The following is a 22415-nucleotide window of genomic DNA, read 5'->3' as shown; positions in this document are numbered from 1 at the left end:
AACAAAACAGCGATTGATGAGATCCTCGAGTGGAGAACGGAGGTGGGTGGATTGCACGACCGTTTGAAAAACATCCACCTCCTCTTTTTGCAACCACCGTGTTCCCGACCATGTTTGGTAGGTCCATGATGGAGGAACCATGTGCAAGGCCGCGCCGAGGTCATGCGTCCACATGCTGGTCCAGTGACTCTCGATGGAATGTTCCTTCAAGCAAACAAATCAAAGTGCTTGTCGGGAAATGTTGGGCTGGTGACCATACCCATATATACCATATATCCTCACGTGGGTGACAAAAACAACTTTGAATCCGATCCTCATTTCTAGAACATAGTTATCCCGGAGAAGATCCAATTTAATAACGAATCCGACATGTCCAAAGAAAAGGGGTTACCAAATGCCCGATCACTAGTCCATTCAATAAAGCAGGAAAATCCACTTTTCTATTCTGTTTGCTCTTTCTGGAGGCTGTTTGTGTCGGGGTTCTGCTGGTTGAGGGCGTTCAGGGCCAGTTGCGTCTCCTTCTGGCCGTCCAAGGAGCAGTTGGACATGGCGTTGGCCACCATGCAGAACTTCCTCAGCAGGATCTCCCTGAGGAGCAGGTAGACCCAGGGGTCCAGGATCTGGTTGAGTGAGGCCATGCGGATGGCCGTCAGGAAGAAGTTACAGTCCAGGGGGAGGTCTCGACTCGGGACCTGGGAGGAGGCTGCTGTGGCCGGCTTGCAGTGGTGGGACGACGTCTGGGTGGAGACCATCCTCAGCATCAGCACCTGGAGGGGTAGGCATGAGGTAAAAGAAGCACTTGCTTCTTGTAGTACTTGTTTTTTTTTTGGTTGCTACACATAATACTGTATACACAAAAACAACAGCGCTGACAATAACGGTTGCTATGTTGCCCTTGGAAACCAGATTTGGGCCATTGTCAACCAACTTGTATGGTTTGGTTGCCCCATTGGCAATTTCTTTTCAATGTTTAGAAACTGAAAATGAGCTATTCTGGTACATTGATTTACCCAAGTGGAAAATGGTGAAACAAGTGAGAGAATGAGACAATTGATAAAAGTGAGCACTTTTTTCTGGGATCCACAGTTTGCATTCTTCCAACCTAAAATAAATCAATTTGACAGGATTAAATGATTCCTGGGAGAATAACGCTCTCAATTCAGAGCCAAACCTACTCTCCTGACTCCCGTTCATTGTTCAGAAAGTCCTCTCTGGCTCACAGTTCGGTACACAAACTGAACCAAACAAAGCAAGAGAATCAAACTACTCTTTTTACCGTCAAGAACCGAATCTCAAAAAACAGTCTAACCTTTATAGTCGGCACCTCAGTGTGAAACTTGGCTTGTTCTTATGAACACAAGAGCTGCTCTTCTGTCTGGAACTGAGGAATTATTACAGCCTTGCAATTTTGGTCTTGCAACACAAAAGCTAATTTCCATGATCAATCTTTTTAGGTGGAATTTGAAATATTTTCAAGGCACGGTAGTTAAAAAAACACTGGTCTACTCTCCATGACAAAGTAAACACGACCAAAACACTGAGTTGGTCTCTAACAGCCAGGAGAAAAAGATCACCTTCAAACTCTCCCCACTTCATTCTTATTCAGCACCAGAGGGACTGTCTTGTGGTTAATATTAATATCCTCGCTGGGGCTATTAGATGTTTGACTGGTCGTCCATGACCTCACTGCACACCGAGCAGACCGCAAAACAGGGCCCAGCTAAATGGATTCTCCCCTAATCGCAAAAGGCATTAGCCTATCAAAGGAAGCATGCAGGATGGCATGATGCTACACACCCATGCTGAGTGATGTATGCAAGGCAAAAAGAGATTGAGAAACAAAGAGTAAGTGTGTGTGTGTGTGTGTGTGTGTGTGTGTGTGTGTGTGTGTGTGTGTGTGTGTGTGTGTGTGTGTGTAAAAATGATTGAATGCACATTGTGGAAAGATGCACATTTGGTTTGAAAGATTTGTAAACAAATGCATGTGACAGGAAATAAATAAATTGTTAAATAAATAGTTAAATAAATTGTATTTTTAAGTGATCTGTGGGTTGCTAGTATGGCAGTAGATTGACTAAATACAGCCCGCCGAGTGGTTATTCCATGACACACAACCGTTGTTTGCATCATACAACACTTTGTACACACTGTGATCCTCAACCTTTAAGGACCCTCAATTTAATAAGCATTTCTCCACAGACCCATTTGATAAGATGTGGTCTTCTGGGTCTCCAATCTGAGAAGATTCTTTATCGTCAGATATGATTTAGTCCAAACTTCCACAGCTGTCTATACTATGGTTAGGGAGATAAGAGGGAAACTCGGATTAAGAGTGAAGCAAACATTATTGTGCATTCTCTAAGGACGTCCTGATGATCAAATCAAGGTGTTGTTCAGTTTTACTAACAACCATTCTGCCCTGGACCCTCTGTGACCTCTTGAAGGGCACCCTGGGGGATTCCCGGACCCCACGTTGGGAACCAGGGCTCTAATCAATTCTCGGATGGATTCTTCAGGGAAAACACAGCTGGTAATATTAAGTTTAAATAAAATGAATAGAAATTTAAAAAAAAAACTCCTTTAAACTTCATCTCATCATGTTTCCAGGCTGCAAAGAACCGTGCTGGACACCATACCAGTAGTGGAGACCAGCACACCAGCAGGACGCACATGATGCCCAGTAGCTGGACTACAGTCTCGGTGGTCAGCCGCTCCCACTGCTTGCAGGACTGCGGCGCGCCGGACTTGGTCCTGCAGCGCATCACCAGCCCACGGATGGTCACCACGTTGCAGGAGAAGGTGACCAGCAGGGAGAAGATCCCCAGCGCGGCGAAGGTGATGGAGAAGAACATATTCCCGGGGACTTCCCTGTCCCCGGTGCTGATGAAGCACCAGGTTCCCGGCCACTGCAGCGTGTACTTCCCCACGCCCGCCACGGGCAGCAGGGCGAAGGTCAGCACCAGGATCCATATCACCCCCAGGGCGCGCTTGGTGACGGCGGGCTTCATGTGGGTGGAGTACCAGTGCGGACAGGTGATGGCCGTGGCCCGTTCAACGGCCATCACGCCGGCCAGGAACAGGGAGCACAGGCCGAACGCGGTCATGCACACGCCGAAGAAGCCGCACAGGTTGCCCGACGGGTCGACGCGCTCCCACCGCAGGTCGGCCCGGTACACGGAGATCACCACGGGGCTGGTGAGCAGCTGGCCGAACAGGTCGGTGAGCGCCAGGGAACCGATGCACAGCAGGAAGGACTTCTTCCTCCGGTTCTCCTTCCTCCGGTAGGACACGCACACCAGCAGCAGCGCCAGAGAGTTGCCCACCATGCCCGTCACCATCATGCTGATGGGGAAGCCCACGGACACGGACCCGCACGAGCCGCCGCTCCCGGTGGCGTTGCCCGCGCTGCCGCGCGCCTGTTTGGACTCGTTCGGGTTGAACATTTCGTGTCCGGAGTCCGTCGTCCCGGGGCCCGAGGGGTCGCAGAGGTCAGAGGTCATCCTCCCGGTGAGGACGGATACTTACCGATCGCCGCGGGGGTCCAGCATCCCCGACACGGAGCCGCGCGCTGCCTCAGCGGAGGAAACTGGCGCACGTGGAGGCGCCCGGGCGCTTTAAAGTAGTGGCGCGAGACACGTGGACGAGCCGTGCGCCGCGAACGAAGCTTTTTAAACGATTCGGGAGCCGGGAGTCACTTCGGCAGCGGGTGAATCGTCCACTCGCGCACCGACATTAATAACTGAGGACTCAATTAAAGTCCAAGGCACAAAATAAAACAAAACAACAACAACAACAACAACAACAACAACAACAAAAGGTGGAGGTGTTTTGCACGATTCCGAATAAATTATTTGAACGGAACGGTGGGAGGTGGAGAAGGCTCGTCCGGTGGTCAGAGGGTTCCCGGTTCGATCCCCGGCTCCTCTTGCCAGAGTGTCCCTGAGCAAGACACGGAACCCCCCCCCCCCCTCAGCGCTTTGAGCGGTCGCAAGACGAGAAGAGCGCTTTGTAAGATACAGGACATCTACCAGGAGTGACTTACTTTCGTGATTTACTCTCTCTGGCAAAATACGTTCCTTTTGAGAGAATTACGCCGGACAATATGATGAGATCCACAACGTGCATTCTTCCACCAAAATAAATCATTTCGACAGAATTTATGTGACTTTTGTGAGAATTCCATGTCCAACTCGGAGCCAAACAATACGCCTTTTTACGGCGGCTCGTCAAGAACCGATCGAGTCCGGGAGGTCGAACCTTTCGCCGCTACTCCCAAAACACCGGGGGCGTGACCGCCCGAGGGTCCGCGCTGCACCCGCTGCTTGTGGCGGAACACGTACACGCGCCAAACGGCTCCGGTCCACGGCGTCAATGCACGCTCACGTAGGAACAAACGGGGACGGTCCACCCCTGCACAAACTGTACAGACAGACAGACAGACGGACGGACCGATCGACTCAAAATGCTGGTGTCGGCACAGATAATAAACACAGCAATGCAAACTGGACCACTCGACCCTCGACAATAGTAGTCCGGGTAGAGTTATTCACGCAGAACCCGACCCGGGATCCGCACCCGCTTCGGATTCACGTTTTATTATCACCTCGGACATGCATGGGGTTGGTTCTGTGATTTGTAGAAAAGACGGGTCTCAACGGGTATTAATATATATATTTTTTTCCAGTGGTTGGATCTAATCGGATCTCATGTCCCCGGGTCCAAACGGGTTCGGCTCTGGAGCTTCACCCCGAGGTGTCTCCACCGCTGAAGAGGTTTAAACGCTGCCATCTTGTCCGCGCTCAAACTTTCGAGTCGACGTCAAGTAACGTGGACACGCTTGTTCCATCCACAAAGCACATACGTAAGAAATGACAAGCAGCCCCCGTTCGTAACGTACATTTACTCAGACGGCGCAGCCCCGCGCCTTCCCACGTAGACGGCAAACCGACGACTGCGCATGCGCTCTGTGGCTGCCAACCGCTGTAGTTTCAAGGGGTAATCGAAATTTGATGAAAAGAATTGGCCGCGAATGATCTTTTCCCATTCAAATGGGTTTTTTTGCGGTCAATATTTACTATTAATAATAATAATAATGTGAATAGGGAAGCGTAATAATTAAATGTGTGCCCATTCAAGGCAATAAATAAATGCTTACTTTGAATAAATGCCTACTTCCTCAATCCTATTACTTGAAAAACAACTGAGCAGTTATGTCACGATTCAAGAAGCCATTTTCTGCACATTCCCCTTTCTCTTGAAATGTTTTGGTTTTTCTTTCCTGATCAAATGTGTAGAAGGATAAGGAGGCTTCGAAGTCTTTGGCGGAACGGTAGTTTCTCTTGACACGTCCTAAGAAAAACATCACGCAACACCTGTTCCTTAAAATACCTGTGGGTGTACATGGAGTCAAAACCATTGATTCCACGTACGTTGGGCCACACCACCATAGCAGACTCCGCTCAGACCATCAATGAGTAATTGAATGTTATTTAAACGGAATATAAGAAAAACAATAACGCAACTTCAATAAATGAAGCGTAGGCTACTGACGCCTATGCAACAAGCGCCATCTCCGGGCGACAAAGTGAACAGCAGCGTGAGGTACGTTCCTACTGACGCCCTGGTCTAACTGGGGAGAAGGTTTATTTTGGTCATTCACTGGCCAAAAACGTAACAAAAAAATAATTGTTTTAATCAAAATAAAAATAAGGACAACACAATACGTGAGATGATTTTATTTACATGTTAACATTTAGTTTACTTGAAGAAAAGTAAAAAGCAAAACAGAAACAAAGCACTCCCATTACCACGTTCTATCAATGCTGCCATTAAGAGAAAGTATTAGATGTTTGTTACTCTGTGCTGTACTTTGTATTTTTTTTTTTATTGATTTGGTTTAATCGTAAGTGTTAAAGGTGGCGACCACTCTGGACATTTTCACTTAAATAAATGATAAACGGATGTCAAACTTCCGTGCTGTAATCATGGTCCGAGTTAATGCCAAAATATGTATAATGTAGAAAAGTAATTTTCAACCGCAAGCCGATAACTGTCAGAATGGCTGTTTCAAAATAAAAAAAGAAAAGGAAATACTTACCTTCATCACAAAACAAAACAAAAATACATAACAGTAATCAACCCCCCGCAAAAAGGACATCTAAAATAACTTTTTTTTCTGTAAAGAAAAAAAACAAAACATTAAATTAAGAAAAAGTTGACAAACCATCCTAAAAGCTCCACTAGGTCAAGAAAAAATAAACAAAATTCATAGGAAAAAAAAAAAAACTACAAAAAGAAGAATTGCAAAATTGTAAATCAAGGTAGACTTTCCAAAAAGCGATAAAATGAAATGTCCTCCTGACACGGGGCAGGTGCCTTTGAAATTGAGTGCTTTTTACAGCGTTCTGTGTATCTTACACTCGCAAGGTTCACACACATGGGAAACCAGGACGTTCTATTATTTTCCGTTGTTTTCTTTTTAAGCGGCATGTAATGACAGGTAACATGAGACGTTTCATTATTTTTTTCTTCTTCTTTTAAGGAAAATAAACTAAAATAAAAATCAAATGATGTGCTTTTATGAAACTGAACAGCATGAAGAATGGCTTGGTTGCTTCTTTTTCCCTCTCCAAAACACAACATGCACGATATTACTCGGGTTCCGTTTTCCGTGTTTTTTTTTGTTGTTTTTTTTCCTCTCTTTTCTTTTTTTCCTTTATCATTTGGGGGCCGTTTTTTTCCTTTTAAAAACTTATTTATTTTGTGAACTGGAGCCAGAGTGAGAGGATCCGGAGGACTGTCCACGGCGTCTGAAAACACAAAACACCACGGGAAGAAGAGGAAGGTGAGCGAGTGAAAACAAATCAAGTGTTTGACAGGATTTCAACTCATGCACAGGATTTTAAACTAGTCAATGTGAAAAAACATTCTCTAACTCAGTGTCTTTCCAACCACCAGTGAACAGTGAAAATGCTCCAAATTCCACTTAAAATACATCAACGGATAAGTATTAGCTCTTGTGTTGCAAGATCAAAAATTGTGAGGCTGCGCGGCTCTTTTGAGATCTGTTTCTCGACAAGTCCCTCGGTAAAGAGTCGTTGGATTCCCATGTCTTCACGGGTTCGGGTGGGAAAACTTCCTCAACGAGTCAGAAGAGTCCATTCGGCTCAGAGTTGTAAGTGGAATTCTATCAAGAATCTTTTAATTCTACTTCTCTTTCCACCAAAATGATTTATTTTGGTAGAACTAGAAGTGTAAATCGGTCACATTCCATATGAATCATGACACACGGCTTCATCTAACTTGGATGTTCTCAGTTTGTCGGTGAAAGGTTCAAATTTGAATCAGTGATGTCATTCGATCAGTGATTGTCAATTCTTGCGCCGCTCACTATTCGTGCCTGATAACCAGCTTGGTTCTTCGGTATTTTTGACGTTTTTAGCCGGTAACAGAATCCTTGTATAGCGCCGCGGAATCAAAGAGGTTAGGAAACATCGCTCCGGCTCTCAGCTGCGGTTTCAAAGTGACCGGATTGGACGGCTACAACACAAAGCGACCGACGCCATTTTGCATCAGCATTTCCACAGAAACCCAAACCTTTCGGACGATCGTGATCGAGAGCGCCTGCGCTTGCATCCTCCAGACGATGACCTGGAGCGGCTGCGCTTGCGGCTCCGCTCGGGCGAGGAGGAGGGCGAGTGGGAGGGCGACCTCTTCCTGGGGGAGCTGGATCTTTTGGGGGGTGGGGGAGGGTGTGGGGGATAAACCAGGCAGGGCAGTCAGTGGAGACGAGACAAAGGAGGCCACCCGGGGGGCAGGGTGTTTAAAAATCAAGCTTCTCAGAGTGGAAGTACCATCCTCTGAAGGGAACTCAGCGATTCTAAGGGAAGACGACCTGAGACGAATGTCTTAAAAATATTTCAGATATTTTAGATTTTGATGGATATCAACACAGCCAATGTAAACATCGAAACCGACAATGGAATGGATTTCTTCGACTAGAAAGCACAGTCCATCTAGCGGTCTGATGAAGCTGGTATATTAGAAGTTGTAGAGCTCTATGGTTTCCTAATAAAAAAATTAAAAAAAAACTTTTTTGAAGTATGTTTATTAATAACTAAATGCATGTAGTTTTATAATAGATAACATTAAATATCTCTTTGTCAACTGTTTTTAACAATTAGCTTACAGCTACCTGGTTGATAGTAGCATAGTGCTACTAGTTAGCATGGCACTAGTAGTTAGCAGAGAGTTACTAGTTAAGCCTTTACAACTGATGCAGACAATGGACACAGCTCTGTACATACTACATTGGATGTCTTGCGGACACATTCCACACATGAGCACTAGAAACCAAAATGGGTAAAAAACAACAACACAAATATACCATCCACCATGTTTTACCGAACAGTGCCAACAGAATACATTTAGTCTGGAAGTGGGGAATACCTGCTCAGGAGTTACCGGATTCCGAGTTTGAACTTATAGTAAAATACTGACCACCAAACAAAGTAAGTTGCGTAGCAACCGTAGTGCTACTAGTTAGCGTAGCGCTACACTCTCTGCAGGAGGAGAGTGCGTCACCTCATTCACCTGGAAGCAGACCTGGAGCGAGAGCCCGATCTGGAGCTGGATGAGCTTCTAGAGCGGGACCTGGAACACAGGAGCAGACAGAGCTTTTCCAGTATTTTCTGAACAAGGAAAGGATCAGCGATGTGAGAGTTTGAACAAATTGTTCGAAACTACTCTTTTTACTGACTCAGGTGTGACGAGTCCTTCTCTCCACCAACTTGTTCACTGACCTGCCCCTCCTACAAGCTAGACAACGTGTCACTCACACTATTGTGCAACTCTTAGATTAACTGTGTTTGTGGAAACGTATCAAGTTAGTTACGACATTAACCAGCCCTGTGAGAAAAGAAACCACGATCGCTCTCCCAGACCGGAGCCCAGCCCCCTACCCTGAGGTGATTGGCCTGACGCGGGCTGCACCAATCACCCGCTCCCCCAGCCCCGACAGAGCTGAAGTCAAGGTCTGACTCCGAGTCTGAGCGAGTAAGCGATTCGCAACCCGAGCCAGTGACAGTCGGAAACCATCCACAAATTTAAATTTGTCCCTTTCTAGTAGTTTAGTACTACTCAATTCTGATTGGTCATAACATTTTAATAACATCGAAATTTAAATTGAAAGTAATTTAAAAATAAATGTTTTGCCTTTGAAAACTCTTGGTCTTTGTGTTTTATCACAATGATACAGATCATTTCCAGTAGTAAATATGTGGTCTGATGGTGTGAATCAGTGGGGACTGGGAGCGGGTGGAGCTCGTTGGTTCAGTGGACTGACTGGATGACTTGACACTGAGTTGAGCAGCTCTGACTCGTGAGCCAGTGAGAGTAGCTCTGATTGGTTGAGTGCTTCATCTGAGCCAGCCCCCAGGAACAGCGCTGGGCTTTGAAGCCAGTTTGACAGTGGTCAAACGGTGTAAATACAACCGGGTTCGACAGGCCCTCAAAAAGCATTTACATGTTTTTTTTGAGCATCACAACCACCGCAAAATGATTAGTTTCACTATCAGAGTTTGATCCATTAGGTCCAATAACATTAGGAAAGTCTAGAAGAGCCGCACTATTTAATTATTTCATCCCATTCAAGTCAGGCGGCTCGACTGGCGAAGTCTCTGCTGTGCACGCTCTACAGGCGCCGGGGCCGGTGGGTATTCCCCAAACTCTGGGTGACAAAATCCCGACTCTCTTGAGTGAGTGACTCGTATAAACTTGAGTCAGTAAAAAGAGTCGAACCTCCCATCACAAGAAAGGAACGGTGCTACGCACGGAAGTGACAAAAAAAATTATGATTAGGGAAATCTCTGGCAAAAATGGGATGTCATCATCTTTAACAAAACTATTTTCTCATCTCAACACATCTTACACATTGACAGTCATTTATATTTGCCATTGCTTTAAAAACATCATTTAACTTAGTTGGAGAAGGAGAAAAAGCTGACAATTTTCTTAGATTTTCGACAATACAAATCAGAAACTAGAAACTAAAAACTAAAAGTAACAAGACAGTTTGAACAGGCGAGGATCATTTTATACCACAAAACAAAGAACAACACAAACAAAGAAATCAGCAAAGAAAGTGACATTTAATTTGGGTAAAAAAGGATCGTGCTGATACTGACATTTTGCCGGCGTTACCCTGGACTTGTACCCGTTTACCTGGACCTCGACCGAGAGCTGGAGCTGGACGAGCGCGATGAGCCAGAGTGGCTGCTCTTCCTCTTCTTCACCTCCTCCTCCTTCTTCACCTCCTCCTCCTTCTCCACCTTCCCCTCAGCGTCATCCCCCTTGTCCTCCTCGTCGCTGGCGTCCAGGTCATACTTGGACAAGTCTCCGTCGTCGTCGTCCTCGTCGTCGTCCTGCGGAAGGACGGAGACGTGTCGATGGACGTCGAACAATGAAACCAAACACTTTCTTTGCTTTTAAAATGATCTCACTTTCTTCATGACTGCAAGTCAAAACATTTTCTTCCACTAAAGACTTTTTACAACAAAATGATCCCATGCCACCATCCTGTCCACCACCACAAACCTCACAAACAGGTACAACTGTGCTTGTGATCATGGCCTCCTCATAGTTGGTGATGCACGACTTGCGAAGGATTTGGTCAAAAACGAACAAATCTTAAATGACTCAGGAGGCGTGAGTCACTCCGGCAAAAAAGTGAAAGTTCAACGCACAAACTGAAAATAATGAATGAGGACTTAACTAAAGTCCAAGGCAAAAAAGGGCTTTTGGCACAACCCATATTGAAAGTGACTGAGTGGCGACGGTTTGTCAGTTTTAAAAAAAGATTCTTCCCAGAAAAATGTTAAAAAGCAGTGACACACTGGACTGAGGACGCTCAGGAGAGAAGTGCGACACACAATAAACTTACATCCAGCTTGTATTTGGAAAGGTCTCCATCTTCATCATCTTCCTCGTCATCCTCTTCCTCCTCCTCCTGCTGCTGCTGCTGCTGCTGCTGCTTGGGCTGTTGCGGCTGCTGCTTCACAGGTTGTTTCTTTTCACTATCCTTCCCCCTGAACTTCTTTTTCTTCCTCCCAAACTGTGAAACAATAGAGAAAATGTCAAATTCTGCAGAGCTGTACCGGCCTGATCAAAACTATGCAAATTGCAAATGATTTTAAAAGTATTTACATAAAACCCAAAGTTGCTGAGATTGCCGAGTAGAGCTTGGAAACCAAAAAAAAAATAAAAAAAGGGGCAAAAAAGACAACTACAACAAACCCATGAATCTATCTCCTGATGAACCACAATAGCAAAAATTTTATAAGTTATTAATGCCATGTTAAAGCAATGGTGCTTGTGCCTTTTCTAAAGGGAATGAATGGAAGATAAAATGTGTGTGCCAATATAGTAAAAGAGTTAAAACTAAGACGGTATGGACCTTTAGATAAGACCTTATGAATCCATGGAGGGAAATTAAGGTCACATCAGCACAAAAAAAAAAAACAACCCAAAAAAACAGCACAGTCGAGAAAGAGATAACTAGTAGCACTAGGCTAACTAGTGGCCTAGCACTAGGCTAACTAGTGGCCTAGCACTAGGCTAACTAGTGGCCTAGCACTAGGCTAACTAGTGGCCTAGCACTAGGCTAACTAGTGGCCTAGCACTAGGCTAACTAGTGGCGTAGCACTAGGCTAACTAGTGGCGAGTACTAATCAGAGTATTGTGGTATTACTAGTGTAAGCAGCAGAATTCACCTCGTCGTATTCACCATCGGATTCATCCCTTTCGATGTATTCCACATTCTCCCTTTCATTGAAACCACCGCCGTATCCTGAAAACAGAAAGTAAACAATTCAACATTCAGGATTAAGAGATAGAAGATAGATAGAAGGCAGGGTTTATTCTGGCATTACAAAAGCAAATTCATGGCCTTTCAAGTACTTTTTTTAATGTACATGAAATGTACATTTCCCTGGCATAATCTATGTAGTAAAATCGATTCAGGAAAATGCTCATTACGTTGCGATTTCAATAACAAAACCTGGGGGAATATCACAGGTTTTCAATCATCGCATTTATATTCAAGGAGTTTACAAGCACCTCAGCACAAAAGGGGCTATTTTGAAGGTAGTCCAGTTCTTAAATTCCTGAGGATGAAATTCAAGCGCTTCAAGCACTTCAGGACCTGGTAAGAACCCTGACAAAGGCAAGAGCTCTTTACTCTTTGTTTACCTGTCCTCTCTTCCAGTTTGGCATATTTGGGCGTGTTGCACATGTTGCACTCTGACCTTCGAGCCCAGTTCACGTTGCCGCACCTTGAGGGAAAGGAAACAAGACAAAAAGAGTCAATACAAATGAAGATATTGCCGTGGGCATGTTTTGTTATCAAGATGGAAACTTTTTTTCTCTCATCTTAATCACTTAATGACATTACCCTACATTTATTCATTGTATATTACAGTAATTAATTCAATATTTATCTATCCTTATCTCCTTGCATATGCTGCCTACTGCACACATTGTAAGTACGTGACGCTTTATTTACATTTTTTATGTTTTATGAGAATAAATAAAAATATTGAATAATAACAATAATAATAATAATAAAACACAAATAGCCAGATTCCCAAGGTATTTCCCCCAAAATAACCAATTGTACATTTGGCTATTCTTTATGTATTTATTTATTTTTCCAGTGTGAGGAGTTTTAAGCTTTTCAAACCAGTCGTCTCTTCAGCAATGCACCAATCCTCAATGCACCTTCCCCGTGAATAAAATTTGTCTTGCCGAAATGTGAACAGTTTTATGTAAATATTTTTCTTAAAATTCGCTTTACTTCTTTTTGACATGTTTTACTCCTTGCTGTGTAGGTACCGAGAGTCCCTGAAAAGCAGAGTCAACTCCCTTCTTTGTGTAAGGTGCACAAAATAAATCCTGATCTGTCTAATCTGATTCTGACTGCATGATCCCTCCAGGTCTTTGGGATGTAAACAAGCCCAATTTCCCAGTATATCACGGCGTGTTCGTGACCTTCGATCCAAATGGTTTTAATAGCCAGTGCTCACGTTTTGCACTGCCAGTCGTTGGCGCTAAAGAGGCCTCTGCTCTTCTCCGCCAGCGTCTTCCCGATCTCCGTCCCCCCCGCCTTCATCATTTTGGCTTCTGTCGTTTTCTCTGTAATGGGTGAAAAACAAAGCCATCCATACGACAAATAATACGACGGACTTCAAGACGGCTCCCGGTCGAACCACTCAAGGTCCGTGGTTCCTTAAACGGAGGGTGACTTACCTCGTCCACATCTGTTACAACTGGTTCTTCGGGCAAAGTTGACATTTCCACATCTGCAGGAAGAAAACACATGAAACATCAGTGTTAAGTAAATGCTTCGCCCTGAGGTTTGTTGACATTGCATTGATGTGCACGGAGTGCGTTTTGTGGATCATGTGTACATCCAATTTGGACTTTTTTTTATGCTACTCATCTGTCTGTACAACAGTGCACCAACTCCATTGAGTCCTGAACATGGCATCAGCTGAGCAATTCTTCCATATTCATCAATTTGTTGAGCTCATTCATTTTTTGAGGAGAGTGAAATAAAATATAGCCCAAAAAAAGGGAAAAAGTTTTTATGACTATTTGAATAACAAAACCAGGTTTTCTATGGTCGCATTTCACTTCAGCACAAAGGAGGCTTTTTCCAAGGTACGCCAGTACTTACAATTCTGAGGACGAAATTCAAGCACCTCAAGGACCTGGTAAGAACCCGTTTATAGCTGTTAGGAGTAGTAACTTACAACAGCATATAGTAACCATATTGCTGGATAACCACTGGGAAGGCCGGATTTACGTGATATAATATCGATTCAATGACTTAATAATGCAGTAACTTTGCAACTAAACAACCAATTTACAGACAGTTGAACCCTAAACTACCACACTAAAGAGCCACATGGTGTTTGTAACCCCACAGATGCTAACTAGCTAGCTAGCTATCTCCAGGCAGAATATCATGATCAATTATCCCTCGGGCCGTCAGAACTAACGCCCTAGACATCAATGTTAAAATCTATCTGATAGTAATATATTAGGGAGTATGTCTAACTAACCAACTAACCATCCCACTTCAACTATGGGAACTAGGTGAGGAAGTAGAAACTTAGCTAGGCCTAGCGGCTAGTTAGCCGCCTTTAGCCCGTCTGCGTAGCTCTCCGCAGCGTGTAATAACTCCAACAGCATTCTGACCAAGCTCTTCGGGCTTTGGTTTTCAGAGGGCGACTCACTTTTTATCGGGACAAATCCAATCCCCGTCGCTGACTCGGAAACTCTTCCCCGACATGTTGCCGTGTCTGCGGGCACTGGGCTAGCGGCTAGCGGCTAGCGGGTCGCAGCGCTCGATGTGGAGGGGGGAGTTGGCACAATGAATGTGGCGGAAGCTCTGCGGCGTTCAAGTCAGATACGAAATCGGAAATGTGAGCGTCCAACGGGGAAATGCGCCCCAACGACGCTGAGCTTGAAGCGTTGTGATGGACGTTGCTTTGTGTCCACACTTGGCGGGTCGATTGTGATTCCAATATAACTTGAACGCAGCAGACGGAACACAGACAGACAGACAGACAGACAGACAGACAGACAGACGGACAGACAGGCAGTTAGGCAGACAGATATAGATAGACAGACAGATAGATAGATAGATAGATAGACACACAAATAGACAGATAGATAGGCAGACAGATATAGATAGATAGACAGACAGACAGACAGACAGACAGATAGATAGATGGAGAGATAGACAGACAGACAGTTAGGCAGACAGATATAGATAGATAGACATACAGACAGACAGACAGACAGACAGACAGATAGACGGATAGATAGATAGATAGATAGATAGATAGATAGACGGACGGACGGACGGACGGACGGACGGACGGACGGACGGACGGACGGACGGACGGACGGACAGACAGACAGACAGACAGACAGACAGACAGACAGACAGACAGATAGATAGATAGACAGACAGACAGACAGACAGACAGATGGAGAGATAGATAGATATTTAGATAGACAGACAGACAGACAGACAGACAGATGGATAGATAGACAGATAGATAGATAGATAGATAGATAGATAGACGGACGGACGGACGGACGGACGGACGGACGGACAGACGGACGGACAGACAGACAGACAGACAGATAGATAGATAGATAGATAGATGGATAGATAGATAGATAGATAGATAGATAGATAGATAGATAGATAAAAAGATAGATAGACAGATAGATAGATAGATAGATAGATAGATAGATAGATAGATAGATAGATAGATAGATAGATAGATAGATAAAAAGATAGATAGACAGATAGATAGATAGATAGATAGATAGATAGATAGATAGATAGATAGATAGATAGATAGATAAAAAGATAGATAGACAGATAGATAGATAGATAGATAGATAGATAGATAGATAGATAGATAGATAGATAGATAGATAGATAGATAGATAAAAAGATAGATAGATAGATAGATAGATAGATAGATAGATAGATAGATAGATAGATAGATAGATAGATAGATAGATAGATAGATAGATAGATAGATAGATAGATAGATAGATAGATAGATAGATAGATAGGCAAGGGGAGCCAAGTTTGAAACATAAAAACATAAAAGTCTTGTTTTAGTGTAGCAGACCTGGAGTTTTCTGGGAGTTTGTTCCACATATGTGGAGCATAAAGAGTGAACGCTGCTTCTCCATATTCAGTTTTGACTCTGGGGACAGAAAGCAGGTTCAAAATGTAGCAGCAGATCAGAAATGTATTTTGGCTCTAAACCATTCGGTGCTTTCTAAACAAACAGTAGTATTTTGAAATCAATACTTTGACAGGGAGACACCGTTACAGTCGTCGAGTCTACAAAAGATGAATGCATGGACACGTTTTTCCAAATTCTGCTGAGACATAAGTCCTTTAATCCTTAATATGTTCTTAAGGTGATAGTAGGCTGGCTTTGCAATTGTTTTAATGTGGCTGTTGAAATTTAGGTCCGAGTCCACGACTACACCAACATTTCTGTCTTGGTTTTTGCTTTTTAACACTACTGATTGAAGCTGAGCGCTGACTTTCAGTCGCTCTTCCTTGGCTCCATAAACAATTACTTCAGTTTTGTTTCTGATTAATTTGAGAAAATTCTATCAACCAATAGTTGATTTGTTCAGTGCACTTGCTCAGTAATTGTGTTGGACCATAGTCCCCTGGTGACATGGTTATGTAAATGTGTGTGTCATCTGCATAATTATGGTAACATATTTTGTTGTTTTCCATAATGAGTCAGTGGGAGCATGTAGATGTTAAACAGAAGAGGCCCCAGAATGGAGCCGTGGGGAACTCTGCATGTCATTTTTGTCTGCTCAGATGTGTAATTACCTATAGACACAAAGTAGCCCCTGTCCTTTACGTAGGATTTAAACCAGTTTGGTACTGTGCCGTAAGTCCCACCCAGTATTCCAGGCGGTCTAATAATGCGCTGTGGTCAACTGTGTCAAATGCAGCCCTGAGATCCAGTAATACCAAGATTGAAATGGATTGGATGTCATTGACGACAATAAAAAGAGCAGTCTCTGCGGTGTGGTTGAAATCCTGACTGGGACACATCAAAACAGTTGTGCAGTGCCAAGAAATTGTTCAGCAGTTGAAAAACAGCTTTTTCATTGATTTTACTTGAAAATGGGAGGTTTGATATGGGCCTATAATTGTTCATTAGTGAGGTTTCTAGATTGCTCTTTTTTAAGAGCGGCTTGATGACGGCTGTTTTCCGGGCCTGTGGGAAGAAACCTGAGAAAAAAGACGTGTTGACAATTTGTAAAAGATCTGAGGCCATGCAATTTGGAACATTTTGGAAAAAGCCTGTTGGCAGAATATCAAGGCAACAGGAAGAGGATTTCAGATGTGTTATAATGTCCTCCAAGTTTATATGGTTGATCGGATTAAATTGTGTCACGGTATTTCAATTGATTTTTAGTGGACACAGGGACAGCACATATCCTGTACCTGATATGCCAGCACTGACTGTGTCTAATTTTCTGAATTACGTCAGTGAAGAGGTGGATAGAAGTTCAGAGGCTACTGACACAGGAGGGTTTGTTTGCCTGTCAACAGTAGCAAACAAGGCACGTGCATTATTATTGTTTTTGGCGATGATGTCAGAGAAGAAGGAGCGCCTTGCATTTCTCGATTTTAAATGATACACGCAAAGTCTATCTTTATAGATGTCATAATGAACGTGGAGATTCAGCTTTTCGACGCTCTCTTTTTTCTATTCTTACCAGCGTGGCACTTCTTCACGGAGATCTTTTCTTGCCAGAGACCACCTTCACCTTAGTGGGTGCAATGGCATGCCTAGATAGATGGATAGATGGATGTGAAGTGTAGTATGATACAATTTTGGTTTAGAATCGTTACTTTCACATATGATAACAAATATAGCTGTTGGTAAAGTTGCCAAAGTTCTAACCCATGTGTGTCAGAATCTAACCAGCACCACCACCCTTTACTCAAAATTCACAATCCAATTTACTGTACGTGTGTTTGTTGTGTTGTGTTGTGTTGTGTTGTGAATTTCACCAGTATCTCCAAAAGTGGCCACTAGATGGTAGTCCACTCTTAACACAAAACTTTGGCTGACATGTAAGGGATTGACGCTTGCAGTCACTATCACATGCCTCTCAAAATATTTCTGCCAATACACGACTGTCACAACAATGCCACCCTGAATAGTAGAATTCACTTGTATCTCATTGATGCAAGCAATTATTTATGGGTGTCACAGTGAAGCTAATTCTAAGCAGAGGCAAAATGAGTGAATCAACAGAAGAAAAGGCCCTTTTCAAGAGCTCATCAGACAGATGCTTAAATTAGTTTTGGCGTCCTTACGAGATCAAATGCATGAGTGAAAATAGATTTACATTACAAGATTATCACTGCTGTGAGTGACGTCCACTGGTGTAAACATGTGCACATATCTTGCAGGAAATCAACCAATAATTGGCGTTATTGACGTGATGGGATTGGGGCCAATATAATTGTCATTGTACAAGGAATTAAATAGTTGCTGCAAAAAGTGTCATGCGTGTGTGTCAAAAGATGAAAATAAAGGCCAAAAAAAACCAAAACCCAACCCAGACAGGGGCATAGACTTATCTTATTAGTCTTATTAGTCGATTTAAAAAGAACAAGAAAGACAATATATACAGAATGCGCAAAATGTGCTCTGTGCACTAGATAAGATTATAACCGGCAATAAAGATGCAAGTATTCAATGGGTATGAATATAAATATGATTATGTATGTATATGTATATATGTATATGTATGTAATGATTTTCCCGAGAATAAAGTGGATATGACAACATTATTTTTACTTAAACCGACTAACATAGATACAAAACATTTCAATTAACTGTAATAATTCACATAACAATGTTCATGAAGTGGCACAATATCGAGTAGCGGTGAACGGTTTGCCTTTTTTTGGGGATTCAGTTCATTACGAGTGTCTCTGTAAAATCGATTGGTTCAATTTATCCCCATCTTCGTTTGTTTGATTCAGTTCAGCGATTTTGTTCAGCTTTGAGATGTCACTGGAATCCTCAGAAGAATAATTGAATCCTGTCAAAATAGTTTATTTTGGAAGAATGCAAAGTGTAAATCTGTCACACTCAATATGAATGACACCGTTTGACATCACCCTTTTTGTTAACATCAATTTAATCCTCAGTAATTTTTTTCTGTTGACTCTCGACTCAGTGCTCTTGGCTCTTTTCGATCAAGACTGGAGTCTCGGTTCAGCCTGTGTGCCTGGCTGCAGTTACCAAGTCACCAATGACGGCTGTTTTGTCGGAGTCACTCCCATCGAGACCTTGCAGACTGAACTGCTCTCGCAGCCAGTTTTCTCTCCGTCAAAGAGCCTTGGAGGCCTTTGGTCACAGCTGGTCCCTGACCCTGAGGCGGCGTCGGTGGCCATTTTGCTTTTTCCGCTGCGCTCTATCACTGATTGCTTTCTGCCGCCCTCCCCCCTCGCAGTGCCTCCCCTCCGCTTCCAAACGGGGGCGAAGGGATACTGTCGGAGCACGTTCTTTATGGCTCAGACAAGATAGCTTCATTTAATAGAGTACGCTCTAGATGGGGCCCGAACAAGATTTAAAAAAAAAAAAATCAAACTATGTTTTAATCATCATCTGTCTTTGCAGGACACACTCAGTTGATTTATGGTCTTTGGATGAGATGGTTGAGAGGTCTACGGGGACGATAACAGATAAGAGATCTGAACCAAGGGGCACATATCTTTTAATTCAGCCTGTCACTGAAAAGGACTCCCCTGGAACCAAGCAACCGCCCTGAATGATTCTTAATGCCACGCAATCTAAAAGTTTGATGCTACTCTCGAACAAGCACTGGTAACATGCACATTTTCGTTATTTTTTAATGAAGAGCCGTCCTTCCTCCGCTATCTATACAAGGTCTATTTTCTTTTTTTTACTTTGTTGCCGTCGTGTTTCGTTGTAGAAGCCCCATTTCCTCCGCTCTGATCGCGCGGCGGCAGTTTTCAGCTGAGGACGAACTGTTCCCGCTGTTGCAGAGAGAAGGATGAGCAAAGATATGAAGCAAATTAGGTTATGAATAACTCATGAGCAGACGCTGCCAACACTGTGGTGAATTTGTTTGCCACACAGAGGTGCATGAAAGATTCAGAGAGCAGACGCGCAATTAAATAGCATTTAAGTAAACAACGTCCACATGCATTACAAGGGCCTTCGTTGGTTGAACAGCTTCCCTCGCATCCATCCACATCCATCCATCTTTACATCCATCCACGGCTTCCCTTACATCCACCCTACATCCGTCCACGCCTTCTCTTACGTCTATCCATCTTTACATCCATCCACGGCCTTGCTTATATCCATACGACATCCATCCACGGCTTCCCTTACAACCATCCATCTATACACCCATCCACATCCATCCACCTTTACCTCCATCCACAGCTTCATTTACATCCATCCACATCTATCCATCTTTACATCCATCCACGGCTTACCTCACATCCATCCATCTTTACATCCATCCACAGCTTACCTTACATCCACCCATCTTTATATCCACCCACAGCATAGTTTACATCCATCCACGGCTTCCCTTACATCCATCCGTTATCCATCCACAGCTTTCCTTTTATCCATCCATCTTTACATCGATCCATCTTTACATCCATCCACAGCTTCCCTTACATCCATCCATCTTTACATCCATCCATGGTTTACCTCACATATATCCATCTTTACATCCATCCACGGCTTACCTGACATGCACCCATCTTTATATCCACCCACAGCATCGTTTACATCCATCCACGGCTTCCCTTACATCCATCCATAATCCATCCACAGCTTTCCTTTTTTTCATCCATCTTTACATCCATCCACGGCTACCCTTACATCCATCCATCTTTATATCCATCCACTACATCATTTACATCCATCCACGGCTTCCTTTACATCCATCCTACATCCACCCACAGCTTCCCTAACATCCTTCCATCTTTACATCCATCCACGGCTTCCCTTACATCCATCCATCCATCTTTATAACCATCCACTACATCATTTACATCCATATATAGATAGATAGATGGATAGATGGATAGATGGATGTGAAGTGTAGTATGATACAATTTTGGTTTAGAATCGTTACTTTCACATATAATAACAAATAAAGTTGTTGGCAAAGTTGCCAGAGTTCTAACCCATGTGTGTCAGAATCTAACCAGCACCACCACCCTTTACTCAAAATTCACAATCCAATTTACTGTACGTGTGTTTGTTGTGTTGTGTTGTGTTGTGTTGTGAATTTCACCAGTATCTCCACAAGTGGCCACTAGATGGTAGTCCCTTACATCCATCTTTACGTCCATCCACGGCTTCCCTTACATCCATCCATCTTTATAACGATCCACTTCATTGTTTACATCCATAGATAGATAGATAGATAGATAGATAGATAGATAGATAGATAGATAGATAGATGGATACATAGATAGATGTGAAGTGTAGTATGATACAATTTTGGTTTAGAATTTTTACTTTCACATATAATAACAAATGTAGTTGTTGGTAAAGTTGCCAAAGTTCTAACCCATGTGTGTCAGATTCTAACCAGCACCACCACCCTTTACTCAGCTCTCCTTACATCCATCCATCTTTACATCCATCCATCCATCCATCCATCTTTACATCCATCCATAGCTTTCATTACATCCATCCACAGCCATCCACAGATGCCCTTACATCCATCCATCTTTACATCCATCCACCGCATCCTTACATCCACCCACAGCTTCCCTTACACACATCTAGATTTTGTGTCCGGGTCAATAACACTAATAAAAGGGAGTGTTCCCGAGTGACGATGATTCTTTTGGCTCGGGGGAGGGCCGTGGCTGGTCAAGGCTCGGGGGGAGGTTTTCGAGTGTTCACGCCCGGCCATGTCTCCAAGAGCGAGCAAGAGGGAGAGAGAGTGAGGGGAAAGGCAGCCATGTAGGTTTGAAAAACCTGACAGATGGCGACGGGCAAGCTGCTCCTGAGGAGAGGGAATTGGGGGGGGTTGACGCTCTTTGCCACCCCCCCCACCCTCCATCCACCCATCTCCACATCATGATTCAGCGGTAATCAGGGTGGCGTGTATTCCCAACATGGAGGCACAACATCAGTTAACTGGGTTTAATACGAAACCCTGCCCTTGTAGCATCGATGTGTCAACACTTTTTACTGTGTGCTCGTGTGTGTGTGTGTGTGTGTGTGTGTGTGTGTTGCGGTGTGGCTGTGACCATGCCTGCAATATCCATGAAATATATTAATACTGTTGTAATTCTGTAGACTGTAATAATGTAATAAGTACATAGTAAGAATTTCTACCCTAGAAATCCAAACAAATAATTTATCGAACAACAATCGGACGTGATATATTCTGTATAGTTTTACAAATTGTGCAATTTCCATGTATTTGGCTATTTTTATTTTTAATTTAATATTCTAATTGTGTTATTTAATTTTTCTATTTTTCATACTGTTTAACTATTTTTAATGCAAATTGTCTGTTCTGAAAGGCCTCGATCCTCACAATGACAAATTCAATACAATACAATATGAAAATGTACTCAGATTCTGATTCTACTCATTTCTACCTCGCCCTTCTCATGTCTGTGCATCCATTGGTGTCCCTAAAAAACACCAAGCCATATTTCAGGAGCCGTCCTGGTTGTGCGTTCACCAGAGGCTGCTCTGACACATGCTGATGAGTGGCGGCCGCTGTGTTCACGCTGAAGCGGTGATGAGTGGAGC

General features: G+C 43.5%; 2 protein-coding genes across 2 annotated transcripts; both read right to left on the bottom strand.

Annotated features, from left to right (window-relative positions):
* Positions 1 to 440: 440 nt before the first annotated feature.
* On the bottom strand, positions 441 to 3453 carry ptger3 (prostaglandin E receptor 3 (subtype EP3); the record flags this gene model as incomplete). The annotated part of the gene is made up of 2 exons (XM_079997091.1): positions 2637 to 3453; positions 441 to 767 (listed from the first exon to the last, which is right to left on the bottom strand). Exons 1-2 carry the CDS (start codon positions 3441 to 3443, stop codon positions 441 to 443), a joined length of 1134 nt encoding a protein of 377 aa, XP_079853217.1. The 5' UTR covers positions 3444 to 3453.
* Positions 3454 to 5728: 2275 nt separating this feature from the next.
* Positions 5729 to 14426, bottom strand: zranb2 (zinc finger, RAN-binding domain containing 2). The gene is made up of 10 exons (XM_080002949.1): positions 14295 to 14426; positions 13303 to 13355; positions 13080 to 13188; positions 12247 to 12329; positions 11769 to 11845; positions 10940 to 11110; positions 10222 to 10421; positions 8593 to 8652; positions 7597 to 7731; positions 5729 to 6809 (listed from the first exon to the last, which is right to left on the bottom strand). Exons 1-10 carry the CDS (start codon positions 14348 to 14350, stop codon positions 6752 to 6754), a joined length of 1002 nt encoding a protein of 333 aa, XP_079859075.1. The 5' UTR covers positions 14351 to 14426; the 3' UTR covers positions 5729 to 6751.
* Between the last annotated feature and the right edge of the window lie 7989 nt (positions 14427 to 22415).

The sequence above is a fragment of the Zeus faber genome (assembly GCF_960531495.2).
Source record: "Zeus faber genome assembly, chromosome: 1".
NCBI lineage: Eukaryota > Metazoa > Chordata > Actinopteri > Zeiformes > Zeidae > Zeus > Zeus faber.
Note: the sequence above shows the minus strand (reverse complement) of the source record. Positions and strands in the feature narration are given on the sequence as shown.